At 45.6% G+C, this 20,209-nt stretch overlaps 1 protein-coding gene across 1 annotated transcript in view; it reads right to left on the bottom strand.

Annotated features, from left to right (window-relative positions):
* Window positions 1–19,886, bottom strand: part of LOC119184971 (uncharacterized) — a 28,206-nt gene extending 8,320 nt beyond the window's left edge. The window contains exons 1-3 of the mRNA XM_037434124.2: window positions 19,455–19,886; window positions 8,489–8,650; window positions 2,425–2,665 (exon numbers count right to left, since the gene is read on the bottom strand). Of these exons, the coding sequence (XP_037290021.2) occupies window positions 2,425–2,665; window positions 8,489–8,650; window positions 19,455–19,639 (588 nt within the window). The 5' untranslated portion in view covers window positions 19,640–19,886. The remainder of the gene's footprint in view (window positions 1–2,424; window positions 2,666–8,488; window positions 8,651–19,454) is intronic.
* Window positions 19,887–20,209: the final 323 nt, after the last annotated feature.

Consider the following 20,209-nt stretch of genomic DNA (forward strand, 5'->3'; position numbering starts at 1 on the left):
CAAAAATTGGAAAAAGTGATGTAACTCCGAAAGTGTTCTCTGAAGTCGCGACTGTTCTGATAAACAGAGTTCATTTTCCATAATTTTGAACAGTCCGCTGCATTTCTCATAGATTGTTGCACGCGATGGCTGCATGTGAGCGCAAGTCGTCCTTTTCCTTTTCTTCACCCTTTCTTTGATCCCACTCTACCCCTTCCACAAAAGCGCTGATGCTTTAGCATCGTTTGCTACTGGTGCCGTTCATACCGGTTCTAAACCGTATGGCAAGATAAGCAAGCCAAGAGACTCGGGCGATGGTTGGCATTGTTTGCTTGTTTCAGGCGTTTGTGACACCGTAAAATGCCACCTCCTCCGGTTCCCGGCGCGGCTGCTAGAGGCGGCAGTTTGTGAAAAACGCAATAAATTTATTATTTTTCGATAGTTTCTGCCTAGAGAGAAGATTGTGTCCATTGATTTCAGGACCCAATTTTTTAATTTGCCTGAAAATCTCGGCGATAAAATTTTCTTCAGTATCTCTCTCTAAGGGGACCGAAGTAAGGCTTGCACCATGTCATAACTTTTGTTTCTTGCGTTGCACTGCGGGACACAAGAAGCAAAAGGTGAAGTTTCAACTCGGTTCCAGTATATACATGCAAAGCAAAGCAAAAACTGAGGGTCCCTTGAGCTTCACCTTAAATGGGCCTGCATCACTTTTCCAAATAGCCAAATAATGAATGCACTAAAGGAGGTTATTGCCCTGAAAATTGACTGCCACAAATATTTTTAGAATTCGTCCAGTATGAGCCCAGTCACGAAGGTTTGTCGCACGCTGCAATCGCATTCTCTCTCGTCTCACTTTGACGAAAGCGCTGGAAGCTAAGCAAGTAGAGGTGGCACGGGGAAAGAAAATACGTCACATGTGCCTCGTAACATTGAGCACTTTTGTCTCTCTCTCTCTCTTTTTTTTTTTTTTCGAATATGCGCCTTTTCACTGCGATCGCAGGCACACACGTGAACAAGTCGAGGCCTCCTGCGGCGGACTCTGCAATGACAAAGCGTGCCATATTTCATTCAGTCAGTGGCTGATACAGTGCCTGTTTCGAGTTATTTTCGAGCTTGTCTCATCATTTGTTCAGGGAAGAGAAAACAATTTTTAGTCGACTTTGAGAATTTATTCTGAATTTCAGGCTGCATGATGCGCTATGTTATTTGGCATGCGTGTTTCCAATAACCTCGGCTATTGATCGGCAGTGTTTTCTGACCATGCTCAAAAAGAGTTGCACAGGAACGTGTGCACCTTTTGTGATGGATTGCTAGCTTTAAACCACAAAGTCGTTATCATAATTGCATGTTTTGAATGCCCAATGGAATTGTATGCTTGTACAATGCAATTTTGCTGCGATGTTACACGTTGTATAGTGAAGCTTGTGTACAAGACATGTGTGTTTGTAAAGTATATGAGTGTTGGCTTTACTGCAGTTCCAAGAGCAGAGGAAGTCATTTTCACTGTATTTCCAAGCAAACACATGGCTGTGTGGCAGGACACATGCTTGCCAAACAATATCTTAGATTAGATTCGATACTCACTCCGACCCAGAAATTTTTATTGTTTATTTTATTTCCATCTTTCTCAATTTTTCGATCATAGACAAGATGATCATTTTTCACTCACAAGCAATGACGCCATCACCAACACCGTCGCCGAACTTTCTGAGAAACAAGCTCTTTAATGCTATCGGATTAAGACAATACACTGACAAAGCTTAACAAGTATAAATAAGGAGCTTTGTCACATGTTCATGACTTACTAGTATTGCTGCTTGTGTAGAAGAGCACAGGCTTTCATTCCATATTTCCATACACTCAAGTTTTTGTCACATCTGAGAACACATCAAAGCCAATCTTGTACATTCTGGTGTTGAAGACACCTCTGTAAACTTATCCTTTGTCGTGAAAGAAATAACATTTAAGGCAAAAATTAGGATTTGCGATTCGATAGTGAAAGTGCAGCACTTGTTGCTGACATTGCCATTTAAAAAGATTTTTGCAGATCTGTTGCGCGGGCTTACTTAAGTGAAAATCATTACAGTACGATTAAGGAACCATAAATACTGCCCCCTGTGGTTTCGTTGCTTTAATTGTCTACCAATTTTATTAAATTGCTCTGGTCATGGTTGCTTGTTGTGACAGCAGTACTGTCCTGCTTTCGTTTCGTGCCAGCTATATAATATACTACTTGCTGCTGTGACTGTATAGCTCACAAAAAAAAAAAAAAAGTTCACAGGACCTCCATTCAAGTCATGCCAAGTCTTGCATTCATGTCTTACATAACCAGCTGGATTGATCAAGTTGCTATTTTGTTATGAACGAATGGAGCATGCGCAGTTTTATATGAAAAGTAAACCTAAATGCTAATGCATTACAAACAATAACTGCCATACTTACAGATTCAACCAATGCCACGGGAGGAACCTCCCACGCAATCTGAAGAGATCGCCGACCAAGAGAGTTTATTAGTGGTGGGTCTTCAGTATCATTTCGAGACTTGCATGCCATGGTAAATAAATTGCGGTAGATGCATTTATTTTTGCTGCACCCATTGCCATGACCACACGGCCTATGTCCGATTGCTGTTTCTTCGTAGCAGCCTAGAGAATGATGCTGTTTATTGGGACTAAAATCCAACCTGCACAAACAAACGAGCAGCATGGAGTAATTATAAAACAGACACTTGTTTACACTAAATCAATCTGGCTGCACATAACTGTGTAACACAAGGGCATATTTAAACATGGAAAAGAAAAACACGCATGGCATACCTGCCAAGTTCAAGGATTCTGAATCCGGGAGATTTCCGCAACAATATGGGGTGGGAGGAATTAAAATTTGAGAACAAACAAACAACATCGCAAAAAATAAAAGGAGGTGAAAGGGAGGCCTGAATCGCAAACGCCAACATCAGAGTTGAGGTCTTATAGTGGCTAGGACTGGCCGAACACAAGAGGGTAGAGTTTTTACTAAGATGAGAGTCTCAAATGATCAACACAACTAGCAGAATCACCGTAATTACTCGAATCTAACGCGCACCTTTTTTCCGTTTAAGCGAGTTCATACGAACAAAAAAATTACGGTCAATCTATTGCCATCGGCAAATCTAAAATGGCCGCCCCCTACGTGCGTCGGCATGGCGCGTCGGCCATTTCTGCCTATGTGTGTCTCATGTGCGGCACTTCGTACGTGTGCTGAGGAGTTCGTCATCTAGTAGTGCATTAGCATCGACGGCGTGGAAGGGCCGACTCCAAAAAACTCGAGTGCACCACGATGCCGCTCTTAAAAGAAAAGCCATCGCGTGTGCAGAAACGGACGGAAATCGGGCCGCATCGCGGTCGTTCGGAGTTCCCGAAACGTGCGTGCGGGACCGGCGGAAACAAAAGCAGAAGATTGTCGACAGCAAAGCTTCACGCAAAGGCTTCAGTGGACCACAGCAGGGTCGGTTTCCGCAAATTAAAGAGCTGCTCGGCGAGTATGTGCTTGAGCAGCGAGTGGCACAGCGGCCCATGACCACAGAACTGCTCCAAGTGCGGGCTATGTAATTAGTCTTAGAAAAAGGTCTAATGCGGAGCCAGTTTAAAGCGAGCAGGTGCTGGCTAACTAACTTTATGAAGAGGAAAGGCTTTTCCCTCCGAAGGGGAACATGCATATGCGAAAAAATTTGCGGAGGAGTACGATGAAAAGCTTCACAGTTTTCAGAGGTTCGTCCTAAACTTGCGGCGCAACAACGGCTACCTGCTTGGGCAAATCGGGAATGCTGATCAGACGCCTCTTGACTTCGACATGCCTGGCACCACAACCGTCGGGAAGAAGGGGACGAGGCAAGTTCGTGTGCTGACATCGGTCCACGGTAAAACTACAGTGACGGCAATGCTCTGTTACACGTCAGATGGGCACAAGCTTCGCCTGTACCTCATATTTAAATGGAAGACCCTCCCAAAAGGAGTCGTTTTTTCAAGTGGTGTGATCGTGCGGGCTAGCAAGAAAAAATGGGTGCGCGTTTCAGTCGATGTCTTACCTTTTTTTTTTTTTTCCAAGGTGGAAATCGGGTGCGCGTTACAATCGAGGGCGCGGTAGAATCGAGTAAATACGGCAATTTCAGTCAAAACAACTCGCGTGTGTCTTCCTAGGACACAGGTGAACGGACGGGACAGCCAAGCTGGCTGTCGCACAAGCGCGGGTCAAAGCTTTGCTTATTGCTAGATTATTTTGACAGGAACTCCAAAACGCGTCTGGCCCCTTTTTATTGCGATAGAAATTATATGGTCCGTCCAGGCTGTTTTTTGCCATCGCCAAGGCCGCCCTCCTTAACCTTATATGTATATGTATCCATATATATGAACCCTCAAAAATAAAAAGCCACCTGATGCATGCTTATCTCTAACGTGTATCTTGCCCCATGGATGGATGCCTGTGCGCGTGCACTTATCTTTTGGTGGGGGAATCGCGTGCCTTCGGCTTTCACTGAAACAAAAGCGTTAGTTGCCGGGCCCACAAAGGTCAGTTTGGTCTCTGCACAGGCCCCTTTTGCGAAAATAGCGCGCTTTTCATACACAGCAATGTATAACAAATATGACACTTGTAAGTTTGTACTCATCTGCACCAGCGATTACGTATCGTGCATCGTTCTTGTTTAAACAGCGCATTACGTGTCGAGCGGTAAACGCTGTTAGTTTGCTTTCATGCAGCGATTATAATTTTCGTGCATCATTTGTGTGTGAGGAGCGCGCTGCATGTTCCGATCTGCTTGCCGTTCTCAGCGTTACATTCCAAGTTGTTGCTGTCACATTTTTGCTTCGCCCTTGCAGCGAAACTGCAACTTTTATTTTTAGGAACGAAGCTCCTTAAAGCGGCACCCGTTCGTCCCTCGCAGTAGTGCGTAACATGTCTTACGCTTTGACCTGCAAGGTCCTGCCGGTGGGAGATTTCTCCTATGCATTGTTGAACAATAAAAAATTCGCAGCATGTGCTTTAACTAAAAGCCGAATTCTCCTGTCTCTCATTCCCCATTAGCAGCCATTGGCATGTACATTGAGCACTATCTGACAAGAAAGGGTTGCTACGTTATACTCCCTGGGCATAACCTCCTTGGTTTTAGAAAGGTTTAGCGAGCGTTGGGCCGCAGTGCCATGAATGCAGTGAACTAGTATATAGCATGAATTCGAGGTAGTTAAAGGTGGGAAGTAGACATGAAGCGCAAGCCGTAAAGAAGTGCGCATGTGCCACCTCTCGTTTAGTCCTTGGAATGTCCGCTGGATGGCGGTGCTTCTATATGCGGAATATATGATAAAAAGATGTGAGATGGTGGTACTTGGAGTGTTGACTAGATGGATGAACGTACACACGGACAGATACATGGACGAACGCACGGATGGTTGCACAGACGCATGCAGGGGCGATTGCATGGACGAGCGCAGGGATAGACGCACGGATGGACGTGCAGATGCACGAACAGGTGCACGGACGGACGGTCACACAGATGTACGGATGGACGGAAGCAAGAACGAATGGACGGATGGATGAATCCAGTGAACTAGTATATACCATGAACTCGAGGTGGCTAAAGGTGGGAAGTAGACACGAAGCGCAAGCCATGAGAAAGTGTGCGTGTGCCACCTCTCATTTAGTCCTTGGAATGTCTGCTGGATGGTGGTGCTTCTATATGAGGAATATATGATGAAAAGATACAAGATGGTGGTACTTGGAGTGTTGGACGAACGGACACACAGACAGATGCATGGACGGGCGCATGGACTGACGCAGGGACAGACACACGCACGAACGGGTGGATGGACGGACGGACGCAGGGGCGGATGCATGGACGAACAGAAGCAAGAACGAATGAATAGATGGATGCTTCGCCCCACTCTCCATCATTCACCCTGTCGATATGCTGCCATTTTTTACGTACTTACTGCCTTTAACATACCGCTGCGTGTCCTCGGAGCTCGCAGTTCGCCTCGCCGCGACCGCGGTTTTGTGCGCGGCAGTTGCGGCAAACGGTAGTTCGTTTTACGATCCCCATGCGCTTGGCTGCGCACGCACCTTGAAGACTAAGTCGTTTCATGTCATCTACGACAGCATCTGCCGCAGGTTTGTCCGCAGAGTTTGCGCATAGCAGCGTTGCTTTGACTGGTTGAGCGCACAATTTCGGCGTATTCTCAGTTACGTCGTCACCATACATGATCATGTCAAGAGCAACCGCGGTTTCGTCCTCAGCAGTTGTGGCAACGACAATCACACGCACTGTAGTGCGCCAGTCAAACGCGTACATCTGAAGCTTCGAGTACGCTGCTCTCGGCCTTCTTTCGACGGTTTCCATACTAATGTTCGTATTATCCGCCGTGATTAGAAAATGTGTTCGTAACATTCAAATTGAGGCCCGATGAACATAGTAAAATCTGGCTGGTGAATTTAAGAATTCTTATCTGCCACGGTTTCGCATCACTGAGATTATACTGTACGTTTACATCAGTGCCTCTTAAACTCATTTATGATGAAATGGGGTATGTTCGAAAAGCCTGGAGTGGATTTAGCTGCTTTTTTTGTCAATGCGGCCAGATCAGGCACGGAAATTTCGATTCCCGAGAGATTTCTATGACAACCGGAAAAAACGGTCAAAATGCGGGAGTCTCCCGGCCAATCCGGGAGACTTAGCAGGTATGACGTGGTGTGTAGGCTAATAAAGACTGAGTATCCTTATAAAGTTGCTGGAGGTAACCATTTGGACTACATAATTACTGAGGTTGAGCGTATCGACACACTTGCCTGGACAATCATGCATTGACACGAGATTAATTGTCTCATTGTTGGGGAGCAGCACATCAACGTGCCTGGTGACTCGCCCGTACTTTTGTACACTTTCGTAGGCTTGCACCAGTTTTCCAGTGTAATATAATGATAAGCTTCTTAGTTTGTGATGTCACAATGCCAGAAGTTGCAAACAGCTAGTCAACCTGGTGCGAAACCAAATGGCCCGGTAGAGTCATCGAAGCTCACACGGTGACAGCGTTACAAGTGGCCATTCTTTTTTTTTTTTGCTGCTCCGGTCGAGCAAATGCAAGGAAACTCGCCCTCCCCTGACACCCAGTTGACTCATGGATGAGTAAAACTTCTGGTGACATGGTCAGTCCACGTGCATGTGTCAGGATTGTCCCATACCAAAAGGCTGACCACACCAGGTTTCAGTGGCCCAAATCATCCCGTTTTTCAGCACTAAGTTTCGATGTGTCATTCAAACTGACCAGAATGTGATGCAGTTAACTATGCCTCGCACTGTAAACAGATCAAGGCCCCCAAGCGCAAACACAGTCAACCCTTTTCTTTGAAGACTTGTAAATCATTAAAACTTGCATATGTATGTATAAAATCTATCACAACCAATCATGTGTGTTGCTAACTTTTATGTACGTCAGCACCATTACCAAGAACCGTCCAATGCGTGGCCTCTCCTCGTTTTGTCTGACATGAGTACCACCAAGCGTGGGGCTCGATATGGTTGTTGACCGGCAGGTCGAATGCGTTAAGTTGGCGAGTTCGTTTTCGCCACGTTTTTGACACGACTACACTCTCGTGCGCATCCATCAAATTCATTGCAACTTGCTTAATTCGGCAATGAACTATAGCGTGCGATATCTCCCTCACCTTTCGAATATGAAAGCGGAGCTTCCGCTGCCAAGTGAATGCATTCTGCCAAGGGACTTGCCAAGTGAGTGCATTCGACCTGCCGGTCAGGCAGAAGTGAAACAGAAATCGAATAGCGAAATCGACACGCATTTCATTCATTGTTGGTTAAAACAAACATATCATGTCCTACGCTTGGTGGTGCTGACGTCAGTCGAAACGAAGAGAGACCACGCGTCGGACGGTTCGTGTTAATGGTGCTGACAGCTGTACTTATTATATTGGAACAGCTACTACCCACATCAGCTATTCGCTTAAGTATTTCGTACATGTTCCTTGTAATTAAATATAACTAAAAACAGTGTTTTCTCTTCAAATTACTTCAAAAGCAGAATCTTTCAACGGTGCCACTTTACCTTACAGCAAATACAGATATGCCATACAGCTGTCATTGGCACATAAATATTTTAATCCTATGATCCAGTATTAGCCACGGTAATCAACTCAACCTGATACCGTACGCACTGAGCCACTCGCGCAGATGAAACATCTTCAGGTTGTCGTGCATTTAACGTGGAATGGCAAAACTGTAGTATGACCAAAGCAGTATTACACTCAACCCTTGATATTGAACATGGATATAACGAATTATTGGTTAAAATGAACTAAAGAAAGAATAGCCTTGTCATAAATACAGCTTTAATGATAAATGTTTAAAACACCTTTTTGGATAAAACGAAGTTATTTTTGTTGCAGATGTGACTTTGTTATAATGAGGTTTTAATGTACTGTCACTACTAAAAACATTGCAACTTCTTTGCTCAGCTGTTCTCACCTGTGAGTCTTTTCTGGGTCGCGTACATTCCTGTCATACACAGGCGGGAAGATGGTCGGGATGTAAGCTGGGTGATCAACTGCGTTGCTCTTCTTCTTGCCAACGAAGTGATCACTGCAAATCCTTGTGTTATCTCTCGGCTCCCACGGAGTGCCATCAGGGCTAAACAGACAGAGCAGAAAAAACTAAATAACAGATGCTGTCAGCTATTCGGCAGAAAAATGATTTCTAACGTTCATTTTGTAGAGGAAAAATTTTTTTGCTGTTTTAAGCAGCTGCATCCGAAAGAACTCAAAACAAGCAATATCCGGGTGTTTTAAGAAATTCACAAAGGCTACAAGATACAGCTACTGTTAAAAGAAAAGAGATAGAAAAAAAAGAACTAAGTTGAATGTTGTACCGCTCCATAAGTTTAAGGGGCACTGCAATACTTGTCAGAGTAATTACTGAATCACCTGAGTATTGAACTTCATTGCCTTATGAATCAATTGGCACACACACAAAAAATATACCGAATCGAGGTACAGGTGGAATTACACGAATATGTTGCATGCTTTAAAAGGACCCTAAAGTGAAACAATTACTCAGTTTAGACAGATGAAATAAACTCTGAGAACCCTAATGTCACAAGTTTCACAATGATAAGCTCTTTATAGCGATAAAAAAATCAAGGCTCAAGTTTCCTTTTTAAAGTTCGCACTGAAGTTTACGTTCATGATGTCACAAATTTCAAAATGTATATTTTTCATATTTTTACGACATGAACTCAATGAAATTATCTGAAAGTTTGTATACCAAGTCTATGGCACTCACAGATGACAATGTGTACTTCATTTTTACTATTTAGAAACGAGGTAGTAACCAGTAAACACCGTCAAGATTCTCAAGGTAGCGTCCCCCACCCGTATTTCCTTTTCACGCGTTTTCTTGTTTACCAAGCGTCTCGCGCTAATGGTGGTGTTCTCGAAGTCTGTGAAAGCACACTTTACTAATACATGAAAAAATCATTTTTCTCCTCGATGTCACTTTGAGCACTTTCTCTCTCCTTTCGTCCAAACAAGCATTCTAAGAGGTACACAAGAAAGCAGGAAGCTATATCCGTGCAGCATGCATCATAACCTTGAACACCTTTTCTCTTTTCTGCAGCGAAAGCTGTTGTGCGATCACAACAAGGATTGTGTGTGCCATAGTTGTCCACCGTCACCTGTGTTCATAACCACTATCGTAACTAAGCAAATACAAAACACAAATACAAACAAATACAATAACTAAGCAAATACAAAACACCAAGAACACAATGGGATTTGAACCCGGGTCCCCTGCGTGCCAGCCCAGTATTCTACCACAGAGACACAGCGGTGCTTGACACTTTGTCGCAAGCCAAACTTAAGCAGGCTTAGTTTCAGGAAACGAATCGCACTAATATCCGCAATAGCTTTTTCAGAACAGCAAAGGAACAACTAGGCATCACACAACGCAAATAACGTAACGAGTGGGTCATCGAATGCTCCAACTTATTAGAAAAAGCTCCAGGCATAATTCTTCATGGTCGTCAGCTGTAGCATAAAAAAAAAAAAGCTGCACAAAATTCTTTGCAAGTGTGCAGCAGGTACCATACTTCCGAAGAATGACGAGAAATGGCATAGTGCATGCCTTCCTACTACAAAAAATTTTGATTAATCACGTTGTGGGTACCCTGCAAGTGCGCTTGTAGCAGTTACCCAAAGAGTGTTTAAGAAGGGTTCTAAAGGCTCCTCTTCCAGCTTTCACTGTGACTGTGCTGGGCGTTCTGCGCAGGCCAGGCGGTTTATTTTTCTTTGAACGTGCAGCTCACTTTCCGTATAATCACGAGCATGCAGGTGGAGTTCCACATTGTCTATTACCCTAACACCATAGAGCACAGACTGGAGACATGGTAGCAACCTGCGACAGTTATTAGTTTGGTGGGGTTTCACATTCCAAAACAACGATGTGATTATCAGGGATACTCTAGTGGAGGGCTCCGGAAATTTCGACCACTTGGTTTTTTTTTTATAACATTCCTCTCAATGGCGGGCCTCAAGCATTTTCACCTCTATCAGAAATGCAGCCAACAGGGATTCGAACCCGCAACCTGCGCGCCGGCAATCGAGCACCGTAACTACAAGACCCTGGCAGGTCGTGGCAGCTATGCCACTTATGATGTTTAAATTGGCCAATAACCGTGAATGTGAGATTATGACTCAGTCGTATTGCAGTTCATGGCATGATTTGTCAAGAGAAGAGCGGGCGATTTGTAGCTTACCAAGAGACTCAATCGTAAATTGCTTGACGCATGCTGTGCTGTAATATTGACTCGACTCGCATGTTGACAAAAGCCTCAGACATCGATCAGCAGTACTTTCTGGCTTCGTTCAAAAAATGTTGCCGAGCCCTTTGAGCTTTGAAATGCATTAAAAGCAACTAATAAAGAGGCCTCAAAAGCAGAGATTGCACATCCTTTCCTTATTTCTCCCTCTCTTATGGTAGACCTTGGTGATGCTTCGGTGGTGCTCAGAGAAAGTTGTAGCATCAGCATAATCAATAATTTAATACGAACGATTGTTGGTAGCAAATACAAGGCATGAGACGTACACGGTTATGCTGTCTGTATGAATTGTGCGTGTATCAACATGTTGATGCCTTTTATGTTGGTACTAGGTAAAAAAAGTACTTTAATCTTATTAAACTATCATAAGAGGTCTCAGCAAAGCACTAACTGTCACACACTTCGGGTGAGGCCCCGCCGATCCAACATCGACGTGCGGCAGACTCGCAGGCTTCCACTTTACGCTTCGGCCTGCGACGCCTGAAAGGCCTCGAAGTGGCCCATTTCGAATTTATTTGCGGGTTGGTCGACCCGTGCGGGGTTGCACGTGTGGTGATGTGTGGGCCTGACCGACGCACTCATAGAGCAGACACGGAGTTCGATTACACATAAACAAGCATTTAATTTGAACACTGGCAAAGGCAGGAGTTAAGAAAAATAACAGAGGAGGAGTAACACTGATACGCAAAGGAAACAACAGCTATATAACAAAAGGTGCTAAAAACACTACAACAGATACAGGCTAAGGACAAATATGCGGAACATTAATAAAATAACAAGATGGAAATCGTAAAAGAGGGTTACAAGGAAATAATTACACAAGGATCATGATGGCGCTTTTGGATTTCAACGTGCGACGCAGCGCACACAACTACAAATGTTTAAAGAAAAAAAAGGCTGGTTAAAATAAATTAACGGTTTAAAAAAGTCACAATAAAAAGTTCCATACGGACCAGGCCAGCTCTTGGTGCACGTAGGGGAGTTGACGGGTGCCGCTGAAGGTCTCGCCGGCTTGGTAGACGACGAGGGTGCCCGGAATTGCAGCCGTCTCAATACGTTGCACGGGTCACTCCGTGCTCGCCGCCTACGCGAGACTCGCGACACCGACGACCGCACTTGTTGCTGGTTGTACGTCAACTGCTCTTCCGATGCAGTTCAAACCTCTTCAGGGGCGTCCACGTGCTCCCATCTCATCTGGGAGTAATTTTCCTAGTTGAGACCGCCGGTTCCCCTTCCGGTCAGGGGCAGGGAAGACGAGCCGGCGCCACGCTGGGTCATTATAGTCGCCGGATGTCGCCTCCCAACACAAAAACGCCCTTCCTTGGAAGATGGGGCCCGCGGATATGCTCCGAAAATTGGAGTCGTTTGTGACATAGCCCCCTTCTTAAGAATATTACTGCGTAATATTCAAGAAAATCGCAAACGCACAATGTTCGGAAGCTTTCAGTGTTCCGGTCGTCCACCAACGCGTTTCTTTTTTTCGCGCACCATTTCGCTGACGTGGACGACACCGCAGAGAACACCCGACCCACCACACTTTCACGGTCACTATACAATGAAAGTCAGAACTCGCGCACAACGTCATGGCACCACACATGAAAAGACAATGACAAAAATACTCCACACTTCAGGAGTAAGACAGGTAAGCATTCCTTGATGCCACATATAAAAAAAAACTACACGCTTTAAGCGGTATTGAGAAATCACTTACACGCAGCTTCCGACAAGGATGGATTAAAAATTATTCGGCATGATCGCCTGCGCGCAGTTTCTGAACTTACTGTCCACTAAAGCGCTCTATTTCAAAATAATAATAAAAAAGGAAAGCTTTCAAGAACAAAGTTTCCCTAACTGAACTGGTAATAGGTTGAAACAACAGAACATCCTCTACAAACACACAGACGACAAAGGCAAACCAAAAGATTAACTAAGCTATTAGTCCCCCCCATTCATGGAATGCTCCTAAATCGAAAAACAGAAATGAACATTGTTTCAAACAACAAGTCATTTGCCTTTAAGGTTACCTTTCCGTTCCTATGTACGTAACCTTTATCCGTGCTCGAGGTGGCCGCGCTCTTGGAGGAGCCGTTCGAAGCAACCGGGGCAGACAAAAGTGTGTACGGCCGCTACACGGACGCCTGTTTCCCGTTAGTTTACACCTCGGAGGCATGCCTTCATCGACACCGCGTTCTACGGAAACGGGTCTCCGAACCATGTCGTGTCGCTTGGTCGAAAGGCACTGGTTCGCCATGCACCCCGCGCTTCGAGCAGGACAATGGAGCGAAGGAGGTCGGCTCTTCCGAGCTCCACGAACAAATGCCTGCCTCGCCCCTCTATCTGTCGGGCGGTTTGAAGCATAGGGACCCACTCGACTGGCGAATGCCACAACACGCAAACGAAGCTTTCGTTGAGTTGATTGCCGTTGGGCAATTCGTGATTTTCCCGGTTGCTTTGCAGCCTTCGTTTTCCTTCTGTTTGTGCGGCGTCTTTTTCTTTTTGCACGTTGCCCAGTGCTCACTTTTGAAAAGTCCGCTTGCAACATTTGCAGAGCAGAACTTTTTTCGCTAGTATCTTCGGCTATAATGCCTATACAGTCGGGATTTTCCCTTAACTTGTGAACACCCTGACTTGCGGGAAGCTTGACTGACGGCTGAGCAATGCAAGCGTCTTCCTCGGGGCTGCGCCGCTCGCACCTGGAAGAACTACTTGCCCCAACATTGCCCAGCTCGCAGTGTGCGTCAGCACCCGACTGTGCCCCGCTCTCTGTACAGGGGTCCTCACCTACCGGGCCGGAGGTACTGCGAACTTCACATTTAGCTGCTATGGCGACGCACAAACAGGGTGGCTGTGCCAAGTCCATTACAGATGGCATTTCCGTATCAACAAGACTTTCCAGGCACAGCGCCTCGTCGCCATCACTGCGGCCTTCAGTGGCCTTTGTGGCCACAACGGGACTTTCAGCAGCTAACTTTTTAGGTTCACTCGCAAACCTGATGTCCGCCTCAACAGTACAAAATTTTTGCCCGGCTCTCGGCGGTTTGACACCTACGGGCTCTTTGCCCCTTTTGTGCCTTGCATCCCAGGTCTCAAACATGCGCCGTTCACTTTCGATTTTCTGGCGCAGTAGCTGAACATGATCCTGGTAAGACTGCTTGTTCAGGCCACGGTAGGTCACGCTACTGGGCGTTCCAGCGGCTAAGCTGGGACCCGACTGCGTGGCACACAGTCCCAAGCGCTCTTTTTCTCTCTGAATTCTCAGCCTTGAATTTTCTCGCTCCTGTTCCATCAAAAATTCCAGATGTTGCCTGTACCTAATGCGTTCGGCATCGCGCTCCTCTTTAAGTCTATTTCGTTCTTTTTCGACGAAATTATATAACTCCTTGCCTACAAAGCCAAAGGCTTTGCCCTGTTCAATAAGCCTGTCAAACTGCGTGCCGTCCATTTTTACCAACAGTTGACCACCAACAAAACAATAAAAGGACGCCTACATATCACGCTCAGAGCTACGTCAGTCTCCCAGACATCACCACGTGGTCGGCCAGTCCTGTCGCGCGGACGCCAGATAATGTCACACACTTCGGGTGAGGCCCCGCCGATCCAACATCGACGTGCGGCAGACTCGCAGGCTTCCACTTTACGCTTCGGCCTGCGACGCCTGAAAGGCCTCGAAGTGGCCCATTTCGAATTTATTTGCGGGTTGGTCGACCCGTGCGGGGTTGCACGTGTGGTGATGTGTGGGCCTGACCGACGCACTCATAGAGCAGACACGGAGTTCGATTACACATAAACAAGCATTTAATTTGAACACTGGCAAAGGCAGGAGTTAAGAAAAATAACAGAGGAGGAGTAACACTGATACGCAAAGGAAACAACAGCTATATAACAAAAGGTGCTAAAAACACTACAACAGATACAGGCTAAGGACAAATATGCGGAACATTAATAAAATAACAAGATGGAAATCGTAAAAGAGGGTTACAAGGAAATAATTACACAAGGATCATGATGGCGCTTTTGGATTTCAACGTGCGACGCAGCGCACACAACTACAAATGTTTAAAGAAAAAAAAGGCTGGTTAAAATAAATTAACGGTTTAAAAAAGTCACAATAAAAAGTTCCATACGGACCAGGCCAGCTCTTGGTGCACGTAGGGGAGTTGACGGGTGCCGCTGAAGGTCTCGCCGGCTTGGTAGACGACGAGGGTGCCCGGAATTGCAGCCGTCTCAATACGTTGCACGGGTCACTCCGTGCTCGCCGCCTACGCGAGACTCGCGACACCGACGACCGCACTTGTTGCTGGTTGTACGTCAACTGCTCTTCCGATGCAGTTCAAACCTCTTCAGGGGCGTCCACGTGCTCCCATCTCATCTGGGAGTAATTTTCCTAGTTGAGACCGCCGGTTCCCCTTCCGGTCAGGGGCAGGGAAGACGAGCCGGCGCCACGCTGGGTCATTATAGTCGCCGGATGTCGCCTCCCAACACAAAAACGCCCTTCCTTGGAAGATGGGGCCCGCGGATGCTCCGAAAATTGGAGTCGTTTGTGACACTAACACACCCGATGTTTCTAGAAATGTGTCTGCATATCCTAAAAATAACAAAAATAAAATATTTGCTCGCTGCCTTTATAGTAATTTTTCCTGTTGTGACAGCCACATTAATAAAATATCTGCTCGTTGCCTTTGTAATAATAATTTCTCCTGTTGTGACAGCCACGTTAAGATGACTAGAGACAAAGATTATGGCAGTATAAGTAAAGAAGTGAAATTATCTTTCTAATTAGCAAAGACATGTAGTTGGGTCAAATGCTGGAATCTAAGTTCTTCTTGTGAAGAGCCCATTCCCACTTGAAAAAAAAGAAAAGATTTTGAAAGAAGTGGCCTCTGGTGATCGTTGCACAACAATTAAGTTCTACCAAGTTAACTAGCAAAAATGAAACAGATTTTCAACCGCCCGGAGTTCTCCAACGCACGCTGAAATCACACAGTACGTGGAGCTCTGCCACGTGGCCTTGACTATCCTTGACTTGACCGTGAGAATCGAACGCGCGTCATTCAGGTTGGCAGCGAACACCTCTGCACCCCGAAGATAGATGCCACGAATGTAAGAGCAAACACTAAAGACTACTAAAGTAAACGGAACAAATCAGCCTGGTTCCCTCAGAGGGTCAATCTGCGACACTCCACATGATGGTTGAGTTCACCATCACAAACGATGTTTAAAATGTTTGTTGGATATGCTCTTTGGCTTTTTATGAACGCAACAAAAGCAACTGTTCAAAGCATCCTTGGTAAGCATACAGAAGAGAAGGACGGAGGGCTGAAGTTGGAACAGATTGTGAACATAATAGATGTTAGTAAACGCTAAGGTACTCCTATATGAAACAGTGTTCCCATGTTGCTTGGGTTAGATGAGGCACTCCCGGTGCTGCCAGAAGAAAAACTTGAAAGGCTGTCCTATGTAATTCTTCAGTGTGCATCATCGTCTGATACTTGCATCAGCCCACAAAAGCATTGTTTTATTTTGTAGATAAACATCTGGTAAAGCTCAATTGTGCCGGTATCCTTCAACCATCACCATCGGCCCGACTATGCCCCCTGCAGGGCAGAAGCCTCTCCCACGTTTCTCCAGTTAACCTGGTCCTGTGCTTGCCTCAGCTAATATCATCTACCCACCCAACATTGTGTTCTCCTAGCATGCTAACCTTCCCTTGCTTGTGTGATTGATTCTCTTTACTGGTCAGCCTCTAAAACTGAAATCTGACTGTAAAAGAAGCCATCACATGCTTGTGTTTCCCAAAATGTAGACAATATCTGTAATGGAGTTCAATATGAGCACATGTATTACATTGCTCTCAAAGTAAACATTACTGGGGCTCTATTTTTTGTTAGAAGCAACCTAATGAAACAGATTGTCCAAAAAAGTCAACACGTCACAAATAGGAACAAAAAAAGCTATGCCTGGCATGTCGCTAGCTTTGCCATTAGAGGCACGCTGCCGCACATTTCGACTGAGCGTCGTGTGGTGGTGCTAGCAACTGTAACGCCAGAGCCAGGAAGAGTGATTGTGTTGGTGACATGCAGCCCGGCTGGCTGCTTTGAGAACACGTTTGATTGCACGTTCGTGGCGTGTGCTGAAGTAATGCCAGTCTAACGAATGCTAGTCATTTTCTGTCAGAAAGTTCGGCTAAAACTTGAGAACATTTCGAAACAGAAGTTTCCTTTCAAGCAGCTTGGCAACAGCCTTCTTGTCAGTAACTCCTTACTGCACACTACAGGGTTACATGTTGGCACCGAGTCATCTCTCATGATCGCCTAGTCACTGGTCCCGCAAACTGCCATCCGAAGGCACCTTGAGGGAAGTCAAGCATGTAACTCCTTTTCTGGTGCTCGACAAGCATTTGGGCATGCAGCAAAACTGGATCTTTATGCACGATGAACACACGGTTCAATAAAACATCAATCTTTGCATGAACGCATGACATCAAGCCAAGAAAAGCTCCCCAAGAATAGGCGTTATAGCTTTGGCCGTACGTCTTTATTTATCTAGAGTTCTGTTTATATGTGCAGCATCATTTTCAACTGGTTAACGATGCCACGTGCCCACCACGTTCGAGACGAATTTCATTGCAATCTAGTCTGATCAACTTCATTTTCTACCCATGCGTGTCGCATTGTTTGCTCGAGTTACTGACGGCGCAGGTTGCAAGGAGTCGCCGTGAGAAGCTCTAGTGACTATACTGAGTGGAAAGGAGGATAAGGAAAAGGGTTGTGCAGTGCTTTTATGACTCACGTCTAAGCATAGTTTTTTTTTTAGGAGGCATTTGTAAGACAAATGTTGTAGGTTTGGTCTCTACCTGCAGCAACTTGACTTTCCATTCATGCGTGTTCAACAGGTGAAAACATGTTTGTCTCAAAGCGATGCATTTGTGTCTACATTAGTGTAAACAAGGGGTTCTCCATCGGTCTGGTCGATCAGTCTGTTGGGTGGGAACCCCAACAACTTTTCCAGAGTGCCGCGGAACACTTAACTTTTTTTATAGCACAAAGACGATCGGAAGCACATGGGGGAGTAGGGTAAGTGATATGACGCCTACAATATTAACACCACCGCATTAACCTGTTATCTCAAATATTGCAGGCTATGGTGTGCACTAGACAATGATGCTACAGTGCATGGAGCTCTCGCTATCTGCAGACTCCCAATGTGGATACAGTGCGATGCCTTTGCAAAATGCCTTACAACATTTATTATCGAAGTCGATCAAATGCTAATGGGGTAAAACAGGGAGCAGGTTACATTCATGCCGACTGCTTGCAAAGCACTTAGATGCCCTTCGCAGAGCCCCTCAGTTTCGTGAAACCCAATTTGGGAACCCATGGAGTAAACTATAGTTTGATACAACTCGAAAACTTGGGAGATGGTTCACCCAAACGAACTAAGAGCAGTCGCTGATCACCTGCGTGACTAAAGAGATGGTCAAGCTCATACAGTAAGCAATGCCCCCTGAAGGCAGAATCACAAGCTGTTCAGATTAAGAAGCTAACCAGTAGTTCGCACTCATTTGGTCATAAGATTGTGTGTATGCACCTTTGAGGAGGAAATGCCACCAACTTTTATAAATGTTCAGGTGATTAACTGAGCTGCAGCTGTTACCATCTATTGACTGCAAGTTGACTGACTCCTCGTGATCAAGTCAGTGCTCTATGACAGTGATCATGAGAAAGGAATCAGTCCCACAACTACTACATATCTTCATATCTTTGGATGGTACCTCAATCGAAGACCATGAGTATTTTGCTGTAGTCTTGCAATATTTAGAAGACTCCCACTGACGTCTCGAAGTTTTCTATGTGTAGGTAGGAAACATGTAATTTTGTATTGTTACAGCAAATCAGTTATTTTATTTTTTTTTTTTTGAGGGAGGCGGGGTTTTAATATATCTCACGAGTAATGAATGGCTATACCTTAAACATGCACATTGGGCATGGGTGCATCTGTACATGATTATAAACAGTGAACAGTGATGAAAAATATTCAGGATTGGTGTTCACTAGGTGCCCTCCTCAGCAATGCAAAGTGTCTTGCTACCCACGATAGGCGTGCGCACGGGGGGGGGGGGGGGGGTGCAAAGCTAGCTCTGTAAACTGACGTGATAGTAGGGAGAGGGGGGTACTGCGAGAAACATCATCTCCCTTTCCACCGAATAGGTGTCTTGCGCACGCTTATGCTACCCGCTACAGTTCTCCAGCGGATATAGTGCTCGACTATACTAACCTGCAGGTTGCAGTATCGAATCCCGGCCATGGCGGCAGCATTTTTTTTTTTTTTTAGATCGACGAAAATGCCAAGAGGCCTGCGCGTGTGCATAGATTTGTTTTGATGGCAAAAAACGTTATACCTTCCCTCACAATCATATCGTGGTTTTGGGATTCAAACAATTATAACGCACGTCGTTTCTTGCTCCGTGTCGTGTGGCCATCACGCACATGCCTCGCGCAGTCGCGTGGGCACAACGCTACGAGAATTCAGAACGATTAGCCACATAAAGGGCTCTCCGAGACACAAACTCGGAGTATTAGAGCACCGGAATCATCGACAATGCAAATCACTATTCATTACTTGACTCGGCGGACTGCTTCGGTCCAGGCACGCCGCTGCTCCCCCTGGTACCACTTGCCCGGGAATCGATAGAACTTTACCGACTTGTCTCGGCGTTCAAGGTTGTGGCAGCCGACAACGCAGCAGTAGCGACCGGTGAACCTTCTCAGCCTTTTCGAAGGCGAAGCTTCTGTTTTCGGTTCCATATCGAAGCGCAGCCACAGAGCAGACACACAAAAACTATCCTACCATCCTACCTGTTAGTTCTATGTCCAACCGCTAGGCAAAAGCTTCGCTGCTCTCGAAAACGAAAACAGGAGCCTCTCCTCACGCAGAGGCTAGGCCCTAGCGGAGGGGGAGCAAGTAACGTTTGTACACGGCACAAGTTTGTAAGCGCGTGAAATACTTGAAGAAAGTGATTTTCAAGCGAAGTTTTTTCAACAGAGTCTTCCAGCAAGTTCGCACATTTCTCGCTCATTGTACTTTATCATGCCTAAATTACCAGTGCGTCACGTACCCGATCGACATACAATCTAGGAGGCGTGCGTGTTGTGTCGGGATGAAAAATAGGGCACTGTGGAATTACAATAGGCATGTTGTTGTGAGAGGAATATGGAAAGGGGTCATGGTTCCTGGGCTGACGTTCGGCAATGCGGTCTTGTGCATGAAATCAGAAGCTCAAGCAAGATTAGAAATTAAGCAACGTGGAATAGGTAGGCTTGCTTTAGGAGCTCACGGGAATACGCGAAATCAGGGAGTACAAGGTGATGAGGGAT

Source organism: Rhipicephalus microplus, chromosome 7 (genome assembly GCF_043290135.1).
Source record: "Rhipicephalus microplus isolate Deutch F79 chromosome 7, USDA_Rmic, whole genome shotgun sequence".
In the NCBI taxonomy this organism is placed as follows: domain Eukaryota; kingdom Metazoa; phylum Arthropoda; class Arachnida; order Ixodida; family Ixodidae; genus Rhipicephalus; species Rhipicephalus microplus.